General features: G+C 47.4%; 1 protein-coding gene across 3 annotated transcripts in view; it reads left to right on the top strand.

Annotated features, from left to right (window-relative positions):
- The window catches only part of VOPP1 (VOPP1 WW domain binding protein), a 110,578-nt gene that overhangs the window by 79,395 nt on the left and 17,205 nt on the right, over positions 1-13,978 (top strand). For all 3 annotated transcript variants that reach the window (XM_046021174.1, XM_046021176.1, XM_046021175.1), the window contains one exon: positions 4,600-4,736. In XM_046021174.1, coding sequence (XP_045877130.1) covers positions 4,600-4,736 — 137 coding nt within the window. The remainder of the gene's footprint in view (positions 1-4,599; positions 4,737-13,978) is intronic.

Here is a 13,978-nt window from a genome sequence, read left to right as displayed (position 1 = left end):
CGGAGAGCCTCCTCTCTCTCCCTCTGCCTGCTGCTCTGCTTACTTGGGCGTGCTCTCTCTCTCTCTCTGTCAAATAAATAAATAAAAGTCTTTAAAAAAACAACAACAAAACAAAACTGAGAGTCCAAGGGGCACCTGGGTGGCTTATTCAATTAAGCATCTGACTCTTGATTTCAGCTCAGGTCATGATCTCAGGGTCACAAGATGGAGCCCTGTGTCGGGCTCTGTGCTGGATGTGGAGCCTGCTTAGGATTCTCTCTTTCCCCACCTTGCATCCCCCTGCCCCTGCGCTCACTCTCTTGAAAAAAAAGGAATTAAAAATTCGAGAGTCCAGGAAGAATATGAAGGCCTGGAAACTAGAGCATCTTCTGTTGGCTTTCCCAGGAAGCTTTACCTGAACCAGCAGTCAGGTGCCATTAAGCCCCTGGCCAGGGCCCCTTGTCAGAGTTGGGGCACATTAGTAAGATGGCATGCGGTGAGCTAGTAGGATCCCTACAAAGAGACATCTTGTGAGTGCCATCAAACAAGGAGTGACAGATGACAGATGTGGCGAAGTTATTAGTTGGAGATTCTGACCATGTGTTCTGAAGTGGGGATATAGCCAGAAAACACCTTGCGGTGTAATTTTGAGGTGCCCCAGCTGAAGTCAGAGGATGCCTGGGTTCTTTCTGCTCAATGCATTTCTTCTCTGGGTAAGTATTAAGGGTCTGGTATGCACCAGGGCCCCCTGGAGAGGCACTTACAGTAGTCAGGCTCCGGCTCAGTCGTTGGGCTTCTGCCTTTGGCTTGGGTCATGGTCCCGGCATCCTGGGATCGAGCCCCACATTGGGCTCCCCGCTCAGATGGAATCCTGCTTCTCCCTCTCCCGTTTCCCTTGCTTGTATTCTCTCTCTCTCTCTGCCAAATAAATAAATAAAATCTTCAATAAAAAAAAAAAAGAGAGACAGTTGTCTAAATAGGTAATTATATGTGGAGAGTTTTATTATTTTTTTAACATTTTTTTAAAGATTTTATTTATTTGACAGACAAAGATCATAAATAGGCAGAGAGGCAGGCAGAGAGAGAGGAGGAAGCAGGCTCCCTGCTGAGCAGAGAGAGCCCGATGCGGGGCTCGATCCCAGGAACCTGGGATCATGACCTGAGCCGAAGGCAGAGGCTTTAACCCACTGAGCCACCCAGGCGCCCCAAGATTTATTTTTATTTTTATTTAAGGTTTTATTTATTTATTTGACAGAGAGAGATCACAAGTAGGCAGAGAGGCAGGCAGAGAGAAAGGGGGAAGCAGGCTCCCTGCCGAGCAGAGAGCCCCATGCAGGACTTGATCTCAGGACCCTGAGATCATGACCTGAGCCGAAGGCAGAGGCCTAACCCACTGAGCCACCCAGGTGCCCCAGATTTTTTATTTATTAGAGAGAGAGAGCATGGCAGCAGGGAGCAGAGGCAGAGGGAGAAGCTGACTTCCTGCTGAACAGGGAGCCCGATACAGGACTCCATCCCAGGACCCCAAGATCACGACCTGAGCTAAAGGCAGATATGCTTAACCAACTGAGCCCTCCAGGCGCCCATGGACGTGGAGAGTCTTAAACCAGTGTTTAAATCAGAGTGTCTAATGCCAGAAAAATGGGGAAAAGCTGGCAGATCTTCTGACCGGGTCTCAGCGAGGGTGAGGGGTGCTCAGGGACCAGCACACTGTGCAAAGGGACCAGCACACTGATGGGACAGAGAGATAAGAAGAGCCGATGTGGTGAGAGAGTGGCAGGAAACTCATGTGGGGCACAGGTGTTTGGGGGAGAGGGACGGGGTGGCCGTATGGAGCTGGACATGGAGGGAAGCAAGGGCTGCTCTCCAACCCGGGTCCCACCTTGTTTTTGAAGAATTCTATCTACTTACCATAGGACAAAGGTTTTGGAGGAAAATGCTTTCAAATCTCCATGCCAGTTCTAAAGTCTCAAATAATCTTTAACCAGCACCATCTGAATGAAATCATTCAGATTAGAACAACTAGACCCAGAGCACCCTTGCTCGAGCTGGGAAGCTCGCTGGAAAGGAGGACAAGCAGACAGGGTTCTGCATGTGAGCCCTGCTGCTGGGGGCTCCCACTCCTCAGAGTCGTCCTGGGAGAGAACCAGGTGCTGGGGCGAGGGCAGAAAGGGATTGGGAAAAACAAATGGGACTGAACAAACCAGCTTACTTTTGATAATACAAAAGGCAGGAACTTCCTCTCTTAATCCGAGGAAGGTTCCCCCAACCTGCTCAGCAGTCAGTCCTGAGTACTTCAGAGAACGGCCTTTCTTACTGTACCACTCCTTTTCCCTGACCGAGGTCCTGCTTTCTCTCTTTCCTTGTTCCTGTACGCTCATTTCCTTGCCCCTTATCAGTTTCTCTCTTAAAATGAGTTCTTTGAGACTAACATTTCAGTGAGGAATGATGACGATGATTGATACCGAAGCCGGCCATTGTTTCCTGTCATGTGACTTTGTTCTGTCCCTGCCTTGTACTTGCCAGCAGTCTGAAGTAGGAGGAGCAATATTGTTCTTACTTGGCTGGGAGAAGAATAATTCCGTCTGACAGTGTAAACCACGTTTCAGCTTATCTCAGGGAAGACCCATAGCTCAGACGTCTTGTGTATTTTCCAGTCCAGGGAGCCCGGTCTGTCAGGGGTGAGTGGTAGTGTAACTTGAAAAGGCAAACCCTTACATACAATCGGCCTCTCTCTCTGCTTTCTATTTCTGCTCAGATACTTACGGTTGGACCTACTGCTGAATGTAAGATTATAACTGAGTCCACCCGAGGGAAATTAGCTTTAAGAGCTGAAACAGTTCCCTCTGTGATCCCAGTGCCCCAGCACTGAGATGCCAGGCCCCAGCACGGTGGAGGTTCTTGAGCTCCCCAGGAGCTCCCCAGGATGGCGGCCCACAGCCATCCTCTGGGGCCTCTTGCTTAACCAGCTTCCTGCTGGAGCACAGGAGCCATTCTCTCCACCCAGAACATGCCTTCCCTCCTCTCCAGCTTGCCACTTGCTTTCCGTCCTTTAGAACTCAGCCCAGATATTGAAGGGAAACACGTTTTTCTGATTGCCTTACTCTAACACATACGCTTGTTTAAAACCTCTTGTATTACTGACTTGTACACTTAATAATGGGGACAATGGTCAGTTTTACATTATGTGTATTTTACCGTGTACACACGCCCACCCCCTGCCCCACGACTGCACCATCACTTTTCTTTCTTAGCACTGACCAGAGCTATAAATCACTGATTTTCTAAGTTTGTTGTTTGCTCTTCCCTCCTCTACCAGAATTCAGGTTTAATGGGTGGGGAGGGACCTCACCTTACTCTCTATGACGCACAAGAGCAGAGCAGCTTCTTAAAAATTGTTGAAGGTGTAATGAATTAGGAGACAGGTCAGAAAGCCACAATTTCAGCCCTTTCCTGAATCATTTCCTGTCTGGTGCCTCTGATCTTTCTTCCTACTCCACGTTCCAAGGTTGTCCAGTAACTCCTGACTGACTGACTGATGGATTTGCGCTTAGCATCGTATTAAGAATCTTAAATTCTTTATCGTCTGCTTTTTTCTTCAGTTTCTTTTCTGTGTGGTCAGGTGCCTTTAACCATGATGCAACTGGCTCTGCTGTATGTTCATCTTTCACATGGTGATAAGCTGCCCACATAGAGTGGGTATATTGGGTGAGGTTCTGGAAGGTTCCATGAGTCCCATAATACTGTCAGGTCAGAGAGAGGCAAGAGTTTCCCAGCTATGTCTGTGCAGGAAAGACAGCTTGGCTCTTCTCAGAATGACTTCCCCTGTTTCTAGAAAGACAAGGTACAGTGCAAATGTGAGGTGGGAAGAAGCTATTTATCCATTTGTCAGTTATAAAATGCCAGCAGTGTGACAGTCCCTGAGAATTCTTAGATGAGTCGGACAAAGGTCCTGCCATTAAAGCAGTCAGACTTTAAGGTCACGGTAGGAGAATGTCAGCCAGACTTAAGAGATTCCTCATCTGCAGCTTTTTAATTGACTGCATTTTCTCTGGTCCTGTAGGTTTTCTGTAATTAAGGTGTGCTCTAGGAAGGCCACCATTTAAAATTTGACTATTCATGTAATAATGGAGAGAAAACTGCTAGGAAGGACAAATGTGCTTATCCTTGCTTTCCTGGTGAAGAAGGGAAAGTGGGGGACATGGACAGTGAGGAGAGCTGGGTCATCCGAGGCTTGCGTTCAGACAAGATTGAGAAGCCATCTCCAGTTTTGACTAAAAGGACTGAGCTGGGGTCAGAGCCATGGACAGAAAGTGATCGATCAAGCCTTTGAAGGCAGCTAACCAACCGGAGCATTTTGAGATGGAAAGCTCACTTAGCCTTTCAGTGTGAGCGAGTTCCACTCAGGGGCATCCCAGAGTCCCTCCCAGGTGCCACCCACCCAAGAATGTCCTGTTGGAAATGTCAGGGGAAGGCCAGCCTGAGGAGACAGGTGCTGGGGCCCTGGGATCCCTTCACTCGTGAGTCCCTGTTCGCAGATCCCTGAGTCCTAGGGCCCTCGAGCCTGGGCCAAGCCACGGTCTGCCGTGAGTAGACCCTCACCGCTGTGCTCTCGCTCAGGTTCCTGCTGATGATGGGAGTGCTCTTCTGCTGCGGAGCCGGCTTCTTTATCCGGAGACGCATGTACCCCCCGCCGCTGATCGAGGAGCCTGCATTCAACGTGTCCTACACCCGGCAGCCCCCGAACCCCGCGCCAGGTCAGCCCAGCCCTCTGTCCTTGTCTCTCCTTTCTGTTGTGTTTGTGTCCCCTGCAAGCATCTGGAACGGTCCCTGCTACCACGTGTGCTAGAAGCAAAAATTCAGGCCGTGTGTGTTCATTTCAGTTCTGCTGATCAGCCTCACTGCGCGTCTGTGCTGATGAAAAGTGCGGCGTCTCTTGGATTGCGTCTCTGTCACCTCACGTTCTCACCCAAATCGTGGCGCACCTTTTATGCGTACATGTGCGGTTCATATATGCACACTGTTGGCTCTTTTCCCTTAAAAACTATTTCATGTCTCAGTTTCTGTGTACAAACAAGAGTGTCCTTGCCATTCCTAATGCACTGGGACTAGATACTAATTTTGCCACTGAGTGGTGATTTGCTTAGATATTCTGTCATTGCTGATCATTTGTTTCTCTTGCTTCGTTGTTTATTCATTCATTCAACAATTATTTATGCAATCTACTAATATTTGGAATGCCTCACAATAGTGCTGCTACAGACATTTCTGTACCGGTTCCATTTGGCCTCGTTAGACAGCATTACCCAAGTGATGCCGCAGAGTCAAAAAAAATTAGTGGTCTCTCCATTTTTACAAAATTGCTTTAACTATCTAAAACCCTCAGGTACTATGGTGGGTGAATTCAAGCTTCCCTGGGGACATACACTGGCTCCCTATTTTTACTTCTGCCCAGTGGCCTGTGTGAGCCACCTGCACTCTCTGTCTGCCCGGAAAATGCCCCCTTGCTGAACTTGTCCCAGACCATCTCCCTTCATTGCCCTTCTCTCCAGGGTGCTTTGCCAGGTGCTTTAACAGCACTGATTGGGGTGAGTTTTAATCCCCTTTGTCTACTTTGGACCCCCCACGAGCCCCACGTCAGTAGGATTTACATCTCAGGCACCAGGCCAACTCCTGTCTGCCAGCTGAGGGAACCGGCCAGCCTGGGATCGGGGTTTACCGTGGCCACACTCAGAGCCAGGACCCCTGCTCGGCTTGAATTGCTCACTCAGCCTGAGTATGTTGCAGCAGGTTCGCGGGACACGGTGGCACAGCCTGGGTTCCAGCCTCACTCACCCACTGGTGCATTGCATAGATTGCACAGCTGGGAGTGAAAGCCTGTGCGATTGCACAGATAGCTGGAGAGTCACCCACCGTGGTGAGGGCTGTGGAGGAGAACTTCAGGATGTGGGGAGAAGCCATGTATGTGGGAGGCTGCTGCCGTACGAGGAGGTGGGAATGCCTGTTTAAGTGGGGGTGAGTGGGGAAGGAGTGAGGGACCAGGACGTGGGCAGAGAGGCCCCTGGGGTCTTCCTTTCCTTCCAGACTTTAACACGCCCAGAGCTCCAAACACCTGTTGTCCGTCCCGGACCATGACATCCACCGAGGACACTACTGAAGGCAGTGTAAACGTAGGAATCTGGGGCAGGAGAGTCCCCAGTAAAAAAACTGTCCCTTTGTAGATGGTGAAGAAAGCCCAGAGACGCCAGGGAGCGGCTGTTGGGGGGGATGAAGCAGAGCCTCTCCAGCATCTCAGGGAGTGTGGTTTGAGCCCATTCCCCCCGTGGTCGGAGGCATTCAGAGTAGTGGGAGTCACCCCGTGCCCTCCAGGCCCTCTCCTGATGCATTTCCATGGGAGCTGCGTGCCAGAGCCCCTCACACCTGCCCCCCCCTGCCCGGCAGTGAGTCCTCGCCGTCTTTCTTCTGTTTGTGCACCTCATACGGGCCTGTAGCCCTGTGCAGCCGTCGGTCCCAAAATACACCGTAGTATCACATGAGGGCAGGCTGGCTTTGTGCTGCGGGCGTGCGCAGTTTCCATAATTTCACGACCAGATCAAGGTCTGTGCCATTTGCTCACAGCGCTGAGCTTGGAAGCAGTGTAAGTGCTTTGATTTGATTCTTTAGAACTAGTCATAAAAAAAATAGGGCCTGTTGGCTTTTTAGTGATTCCAGGTGCATACCCGTCTCACGCTGTTGGTGGGTTTCATCCCCTCCGCAGCAGTTTCTTGAGATCCTGTAATGCGCGGGGCACCGTGTCCCTGGGGGTGTGCGGTGGGAGAGGAAGGCTGTGCAGAGCTTGGCCATCTAGCAAGAGAAACTCAGTGCGCTAACATTACACGGTAGGCTCCCAGGATAAATGTTACGCCCAGGAATAGACCACTCCATGCTCAGGAACACAGCATGTTTGTGAAACACGAGACAGGATTCATGGATCTGCTGGGGGGGCTCCTCTTCTCTTCTGCTGGCCTGGGGGAGGGGAAGTGGATTCTGGTGAGCTTATTTGTGAGGAAGAAAAAGCAGAAGGTTTTAGAGAACCCATACTTGTGCACAGGACAGGGGGAGGGTCGCGGCTTATGCCCTGGTATGTAGAGCACACAGCGGTGTTCCAGCCGGGACCAGCATCCCAGCTCAGTGTGGCTGAGTAAGGAAAAGCAGATCTACATATTGCAGAGATCACTCCTAACTGGGGCAAGGGGAGGGCTGTGACAGTGTCGTCGTTTTAGGGGGCTTGTGGAGCAAGACCTGGAGGGAGAGGCTGACAAACCAGGTATGCAGCTCAAGTTTGGAGGTGGGCTCCGAAAGAAGCAGAGGCTGAAGCCCAAGGCTTTAGCTCATTTGGGCCTCGAGCTAGGTGGGGGTATTGGAGAAGCTGATGTTTGGGGAACAAAGAGGCACCTGGACAGGGGGTTAGGAAGCCTAAGGTCTATGAGATCACAGTGGGCCACTGTCCTTTCTGAGCTGAGGCACTTCATCTGCAAAATGGACTCATGAAGAAAAGCAGTCCTTGTTTCAGTTTAGTCTTTAAATACGGAGGTAGCCAAAATGTCACTGGAGAAAGAGCTCCCTAAATGCTGTAGGCCCTACCCCCTTCCAGATCTTTCCACATCATGCTGCTGGCAGGGTTTGTGGATATGCCCTCCTGGGTAGAGAGGCAGGATAGACTTCCTTCTTTCATTCAGAAAGCACGAGCTAACTGGCAGCAGCCGCTGTGTTCACACAGGAGCAGAGGTAGGACCAAGGTGTCCTCACTGCTGCCCTTGAAGAACTTGTAGAAGGAGGGGGTTGGGAGGAAGGTCAAAAGATAGAAACTTCCAGTAATAAGGTAAATAAGGTCTGGGAACATAATGCCTAGAGTTAATACTTTGTTGCATATTTGGAAGCTGCTAAGAGGGTAAATCTTAAAAGTTCTCATAACAAAAAATAACACTTAACCATGCAAGGTGGTAGGTGTCGAATAACTTATTGTAGTGATCATCTTACAACGTAAACCTATGTCACATCATTATGTCATAAATCTTAAATCTTACACTTGCAGAGACTCCAGTGGTCTGACTGCCAACTGCAGGGGAGTGGGAGTAGTGGGGAGCAAGTCGGACAGTTTAATCACCCTTCACATCGGAGCTGAGACACAGAGCTGCTTGAGTTGTGGGGACAGCCTGGGAGCAGGTGGGGTAAGCATAATTCTACTTCAGGCTGATGGTGCTTCAGGTATGTGGAGACAGGGACCCGACAGCCTGTTGCCATCTCTACCCTCTGTAGCTCTGAGGGGTACATCATGTGTTTTCTGAAGAAACCTGGTGAAGAGACGCTGGTGAGCAGCTGCCCTGGGCTGGGGAAGCCGGTGCTTCCCTGGGAGTCTTCTCCCCGCCGCTCCGCTGTGCTGCTCTAGGGCACCCCCTTCAGGAGGAAATTATATCAGAATTTATGGTTTGGGTGAAAGAAAGTAATTGGAAATATGTAAGTAATTTATTTAAAAGTCACAAATGCAGTGTCCTAATATACTTTCATAGCTACCAGAATACTCCTTACTACTTCCTCCCTGATGGCAGAAGGTGCCTGGTTGACCAGACAATTCGGGCAAGTGAGGAGGTGTGGTTTCGACTGCTGTTTCATCTACTGAAGCCCAAGAATTACAGCCTCACAGCAGGGAGTTCCTCCTTGCTAACCAGAAATATTTTTCCAGAAAGTTCCATGTGTCTGTCTGTCTGATTTTCTGCTTGTGTGTCTTCTCTTTCTGTCATTCTTATTCAGGTAATTCTTTCTAACTTTGATGCCACCCTTTCCTTTTCTAGGACAACTCAATTGCTGTTTTGTATGATTTGCGCTACTTAGGTCAAATAAAATAGATGTATCTAGATGTCCTACCAAATAAAAGTGGGAGTTATAATTTTTTTCCTTCCATTTGAAAATGTGAGGGTTTTTTCCCCGCATAAAAACATTTAATATCCTTAGCTACTACAAATAGATAACACTTCACACAGAGTGCAATTCCAAAGGAAAGACGTTTTTTATAGCCTCCCTGTTGGTAGGCAGTTTATTGTTACTTTAATTACAACAGTGTTCCCGTCTATAATCTTTGATCATCGGGGACAGAAACTTCTAGCACATTTAAGTCTTCTGCTTATTATTCTCTGCTCTGCCAATGACAGAGAAAAGAGTTGTGAGTTTGATCCCCTTTCCTGCCTAGTGCACATTCCTAAAAACCACTCATACTTGAGGGAAGATGACACAAGTCTGAAGTGTGTTCCTTACATGGTTCCTAAGGGCAAAGGTGGTCAGACAGACTGTTCCCACCTACTTCCTTTGCATTGAAGGACCTTAGGTTACCTTTCCAGTCTGTTGCTTCATCTGTCCAGACTGCCTCCCAAGCCTGTTCATCATGAACTTTTCTCCCTAAATGTATTTGAAAGGGCTATTATTAGTCCTTTCAGAGATGAAGTAAGGACAGACTTGGGCTCCTTGTTACAGAAAGGTCCCCAAATGATGTCTCGTATACACACAGTCTCCTTCTGTCACTTGTCAGCGTGTTTTTTTTTTTTTTAAAGATTTTATTTATTTATTTGACAGAGATCACAAGTAAACAGAGAGGCAGGCAGAGAGAGAGAGAGGGAAGCAGGCTCGCTGCTGAGCAGAGAGCCCGATGCGGGACTCGATCCCAGGACCCTGAGATCATGACCTGAGCCGAAGGCAGCGGCTTAACCCACTGAGCCACCCAGGCGCCCCATTGTCAGCGTGTTTTAAGCGCACGCACTGTGCGTTAAGTGCTTGCTTAGCCTCAGTGCATACAGTGGAGATTAAACAGATGGCCCCTGCCTCTGGGCTCTTCAGGAAGGACAGCGAAGCAGAGCGACAGCAGTAGTAACCCCTGACCGCAGTTCTAATAGAAAAATGTGGAAGCTGTAGACCCTGAAGTTAAAAATTATGAAATTTGAAATTTTTATTCTTTTATCTTATATATTCAGGTTGCATGTGGAACTTCAGCAAAAATACAGCATGCATTTTCCACTTGATCTGCCTTTTACCTTTTCAGTGTCCTCTAATACATTTCATCTTTTTTTGAAGACTTTTAATGTCTTGGGGAGACAGTTTAAAATGTTTTCTGTCTGCTGTTTGTTGTGTATTAATATTTAACACTTACGAAATACAAATCAAAACCACGATGCACCTCACACCTGTCACAATGGCTAAAATTAACTCAGGAAACAACAGATGTTGGCAAGGATGTGGAGGAAGGGGTATTCTCCTACACTGTTGGTGGGAGAGCAAACTCATGTAGCCATTCTGGAAAACAGTATGGAGGTTCCTAAAAAGTTATAAATAGAGCTACCCTGTGTCCCAACAATTCCACTTCTGGGTATTTACCCAAAGGATACAGAAATACTGATTTGAAAGGGCACATGCACCCCAGTGTTTATAGCAGCATTATCAACAATAGCCAAACTGTGGAGAAAGGCCAGATGTCCATGAGCTGATGAATGGACGAAAAAGATGTGGTATAAATAGACAATGGAATATTACTCAACCATCAAAGGAATACCGTCTTGCCATTTGCAACATGAATGAAGCTAGAGTGTATTACGCTAAGCAAAATAAGTCAAGAGAAAGACAAATACCGTATGATTTCACTCAGATGTAGAATTTAAGAAACAAAATAGATGAATATATGCAAAGGGGAAAAAAAAAGAGGGAGAGAGAGGGAAGCAAACCATAAAAGACTCTTAAGGACTTTGCGCTGACTGAAGGGAGGGGGTGGGGGATGGGCTACATGGTGATGGGTACTGAGGAAGGTGCTTGTTGTGATGGGCATTGAGAGTTATATGTAAGTGATGAATCACTGAATTCTACTCCTGAAACCAATGTTACACTATATGTTAACTAACTAGAATTTAAATCAAAATTTGAAGGAAAAGATACTTTAACCTTTACATCTCTGTAGGAAGATATACATCTAGTAGGAAGCTAGGTTGGCTGCTCCTTTGAGACCCATGAAGGTAATTATTATTACTGAAAACAAAGCGAGCTTAGCAGTGGGTGGTATGTACCAACCAGGAATATTTTATTAGTTCCTTTTGGTTTATCAAGGCACACAAGAGAAAAATCATAGAAAGTCACAATATCCTACTGGTCACTGGGTTCAAGCCCACCTTCCCGCCCATGAGTCAGTACTCTGTGTTCTGCTCCATACCCCTAAATTGGCCTCCGGTCTGTCACCAGAGTTTAAGTGAAAGAAAGCCAGCTCTGACATTACCTTTGCCATCTTTGGGCACCTCTGCCCAAAGCCTTTTTGTTCATGAGGCTTCTATAAACTGGAGAAGCACGTGGTGGGCTGGAAAGGGGAAAGAGCATGTTTGTCCACAGCTTCAGTTAAAAACTGGCAGAGGGCTGGAAGTCCGTAATGCTAATTTTCCACAAAAGGAACTCCAGTATTCAGTTTGACTGTTTATTATGCATCTTTATGGTATCTACTCTTGGAATTAAAAGTAACATGTTGGGGCACCTGGGTGGCTCAGTCAGTCAAGCATCCGACTCTTGATTTTGGCTCAGGTCACGATCTCGGGGTTGTGAGGTCACACCCCATGTTGGGCTCTGCGCTGGGTGTGGAGCCTGCTTAAGATTCTCTCTCTCCCTCTCCCCTTGCCTGTCCCCACTAAAAAAAGTAACATGTCTGCATTCTAAATCAGCATCAAAACTAGTAATAAACATTTTTTAAGGCAAGAAAGCAGACTAGGTGAGAAACATTGAGGAGACATAAAAGCAAAAGATGACAGTCGAAGACTACCTGCAATATATATTACAGTGAGTCTAAATGTGTTAAAGTCTCATCAGGTTGTGTTAAAAATCCAATGATATGCTGCTTTAGAGAGAGACCGCTGAAGGATGTAACAGAAAAGTGATAGGAGTACATGAGTTTAGCAGAGAATGATCCGAGGTGATCTGATAGCTCCTGGGAGAACATGCAGTGAGAATCACAGGTGGAGCTGCTGTCGCCATCTCAGTGGGAGGCAGTGGTAGTCTGGGCCAGGATGACGGCAGGGAGGTCGGTGGCAAGGGGGCAGGTGTACGGTCCATCTGGGCTCTGAGCTGGCAGGACTTGTAGAAGAGTTGCAGTGAACAGAGGGACCTAACCTCTTTAGGACTCAGGTTTCTCTTCTAAGAGGGGAGGGAGGTAATGTTATGAAGATGAGTTGATGCTTGTTAAGTGTCTGGTTCTTGAACCTTGAAGTTTGAGCTGGAAACCAGTAAGTGCATCCCTGGGAGCTTGTTAGAAGTGCAGACCCTCTTGCGGCACCCCAGAGATGCTCTGTGGACAGCTGCATTTTAACAAGACCACAGGTGATTTGGAACAGCACCGGCACAGAGGAGTCTAGATGTTTGATAAGAAGCAAAACAATGGGGGGTGGGCATTAGTGGCAATAACTAATCTCCTACCAGCTAAGCAGTAAAGCTTGTGTAAGAACCTTTGAGGGCCTCAGGACTGGATTAGAATTCAGTCCTTAATCTCTGTTGGGATGTGATCACTCCCGCTCTTTCTGCCTTGTGCTCTAGGATTTGCTCCTTGGAATACCAGTGTATTCTTAGAACAATTCGTTTGGCTTCTGTTGTAAAAAAAAATCATCAGTAGTGAGTAAAACTTGTCCTCACTCAACTTCTGATTTATTCAGCCAGGAAAGAAAAAGTGAAAACATCTGGTGGAAGGGTTTTGTTTCCTACTTACCCGGCTCTACCTGGCTCACAAAGCTTGTGGCTGCCTTTTCTTGGGGGACATTGGGGCCCCAGTGTTCATGTGTGTCTCAGCTGTATTTCAGCTCTCTGTATCATCCCTATAAACCCTGGCAGGTCAGCATGAAAGTATTAGGTTCCCACTACAGATGTTCCTTTTAACTCCCTCCCTCCACAGTCCTCCCAAAGAAGCAGTAGAAAAAGGCCCTTCTTTTTGTGATGGGTAATTAAGGCAGGCAGAAATATACAAAGTCATTTCTGCCCTGGTTCTCTTTTTTTCAGCTTACCAGTATTACCAGCCTTTTATTTACCCTTCAAGAAATAACCCATGATTTCTTGAATATATACACATATTAAAAAAAAGAAGTCTTTTTAATGCTGATAAAAATAATTATCTATTGTGAAGATATGACTTGAATTATGCATTAAGTAAATTCAAGTGTATAAAATGAAAACTTAGAAATGAGAGGAAAGAACGCTGTGAACCATAGGAGTGCCCGTGCACTACTCTGAATCTGACCGAAGTATAAAAATTACTGGCACATTTAAAAGAATTTATCGAGTTGTGCACTCCCAAGAAAATCTAAATCAGTCTAAAAAAGCAGAAGTAAGATACCTCAGGGTCTGGGCTAGGGTGATCTCAGTTTCATTTCTAACTTCATGCCTCTCTAGCAGATCTTGGGAATGTGACTCCGTTTCCCTATGCTCCAAGCTCCTGAGCTGTGAGACTGAGATCGGAAGAGATTTCCTTAGGGTCATTGCATACGAAATGATGGTCCATACACAGAGTGGAGCCCCAGGCCCAAGGCAGCACTCCGTAAGTGGCAGTAATTGCTACTACTAGTGGTTCTGAACTTGTAGTTTCAAGGAATCTGTAAATGAGCAAATACATAATCTGTTTTCACTTGGAAATAAAAGAATCCTCCCTAAACTATCTGTTGAGCCAATGAAGGACAGGAGTGAGGGAGGATCCTAAGGGTCTGGGACTTACCCACGTCTCCCCGAGCCTGCCCGCCTAGTCTTCCCATCTGAGCAAATGGCAGCTCTGGTCTTCTAGCTGCTCGGGCCTAAAGCCGTCTTGACATTTTCTCCCACCTGCACCCCTCCTGCTGCCCACCTCTGATTCACCTTCTCACCGGGGCCTCCTAACTAGTCACGTTGCCTCCCACTTCCCCGGCTTTGGTCTGTTTCCAACAAAGCAGACCCTAGAGCGAGGCCGGTGCTCCCTAAGTGGAAGACT

The sequence above is a fragment of the Meles meles genome, chromosome 10, assembly GCF_922984935.1.
Source record: "Meles meles chromosome 10, mMelMel3.1 paternal haplotype, whole genome shotgun sequence".
Taxonomy (NCBI): domain Eukaryota; kingdom Metazoa; phylum Chordata; class Mammalia; order Carnivora; family Mustelidae; genus Meles; species Meles meles.
The sequence above is the reverse complement of the archived record's forward strand: the minus strand, read 5'-3'. Positions and strand labels throughout refer to the sequence as shown.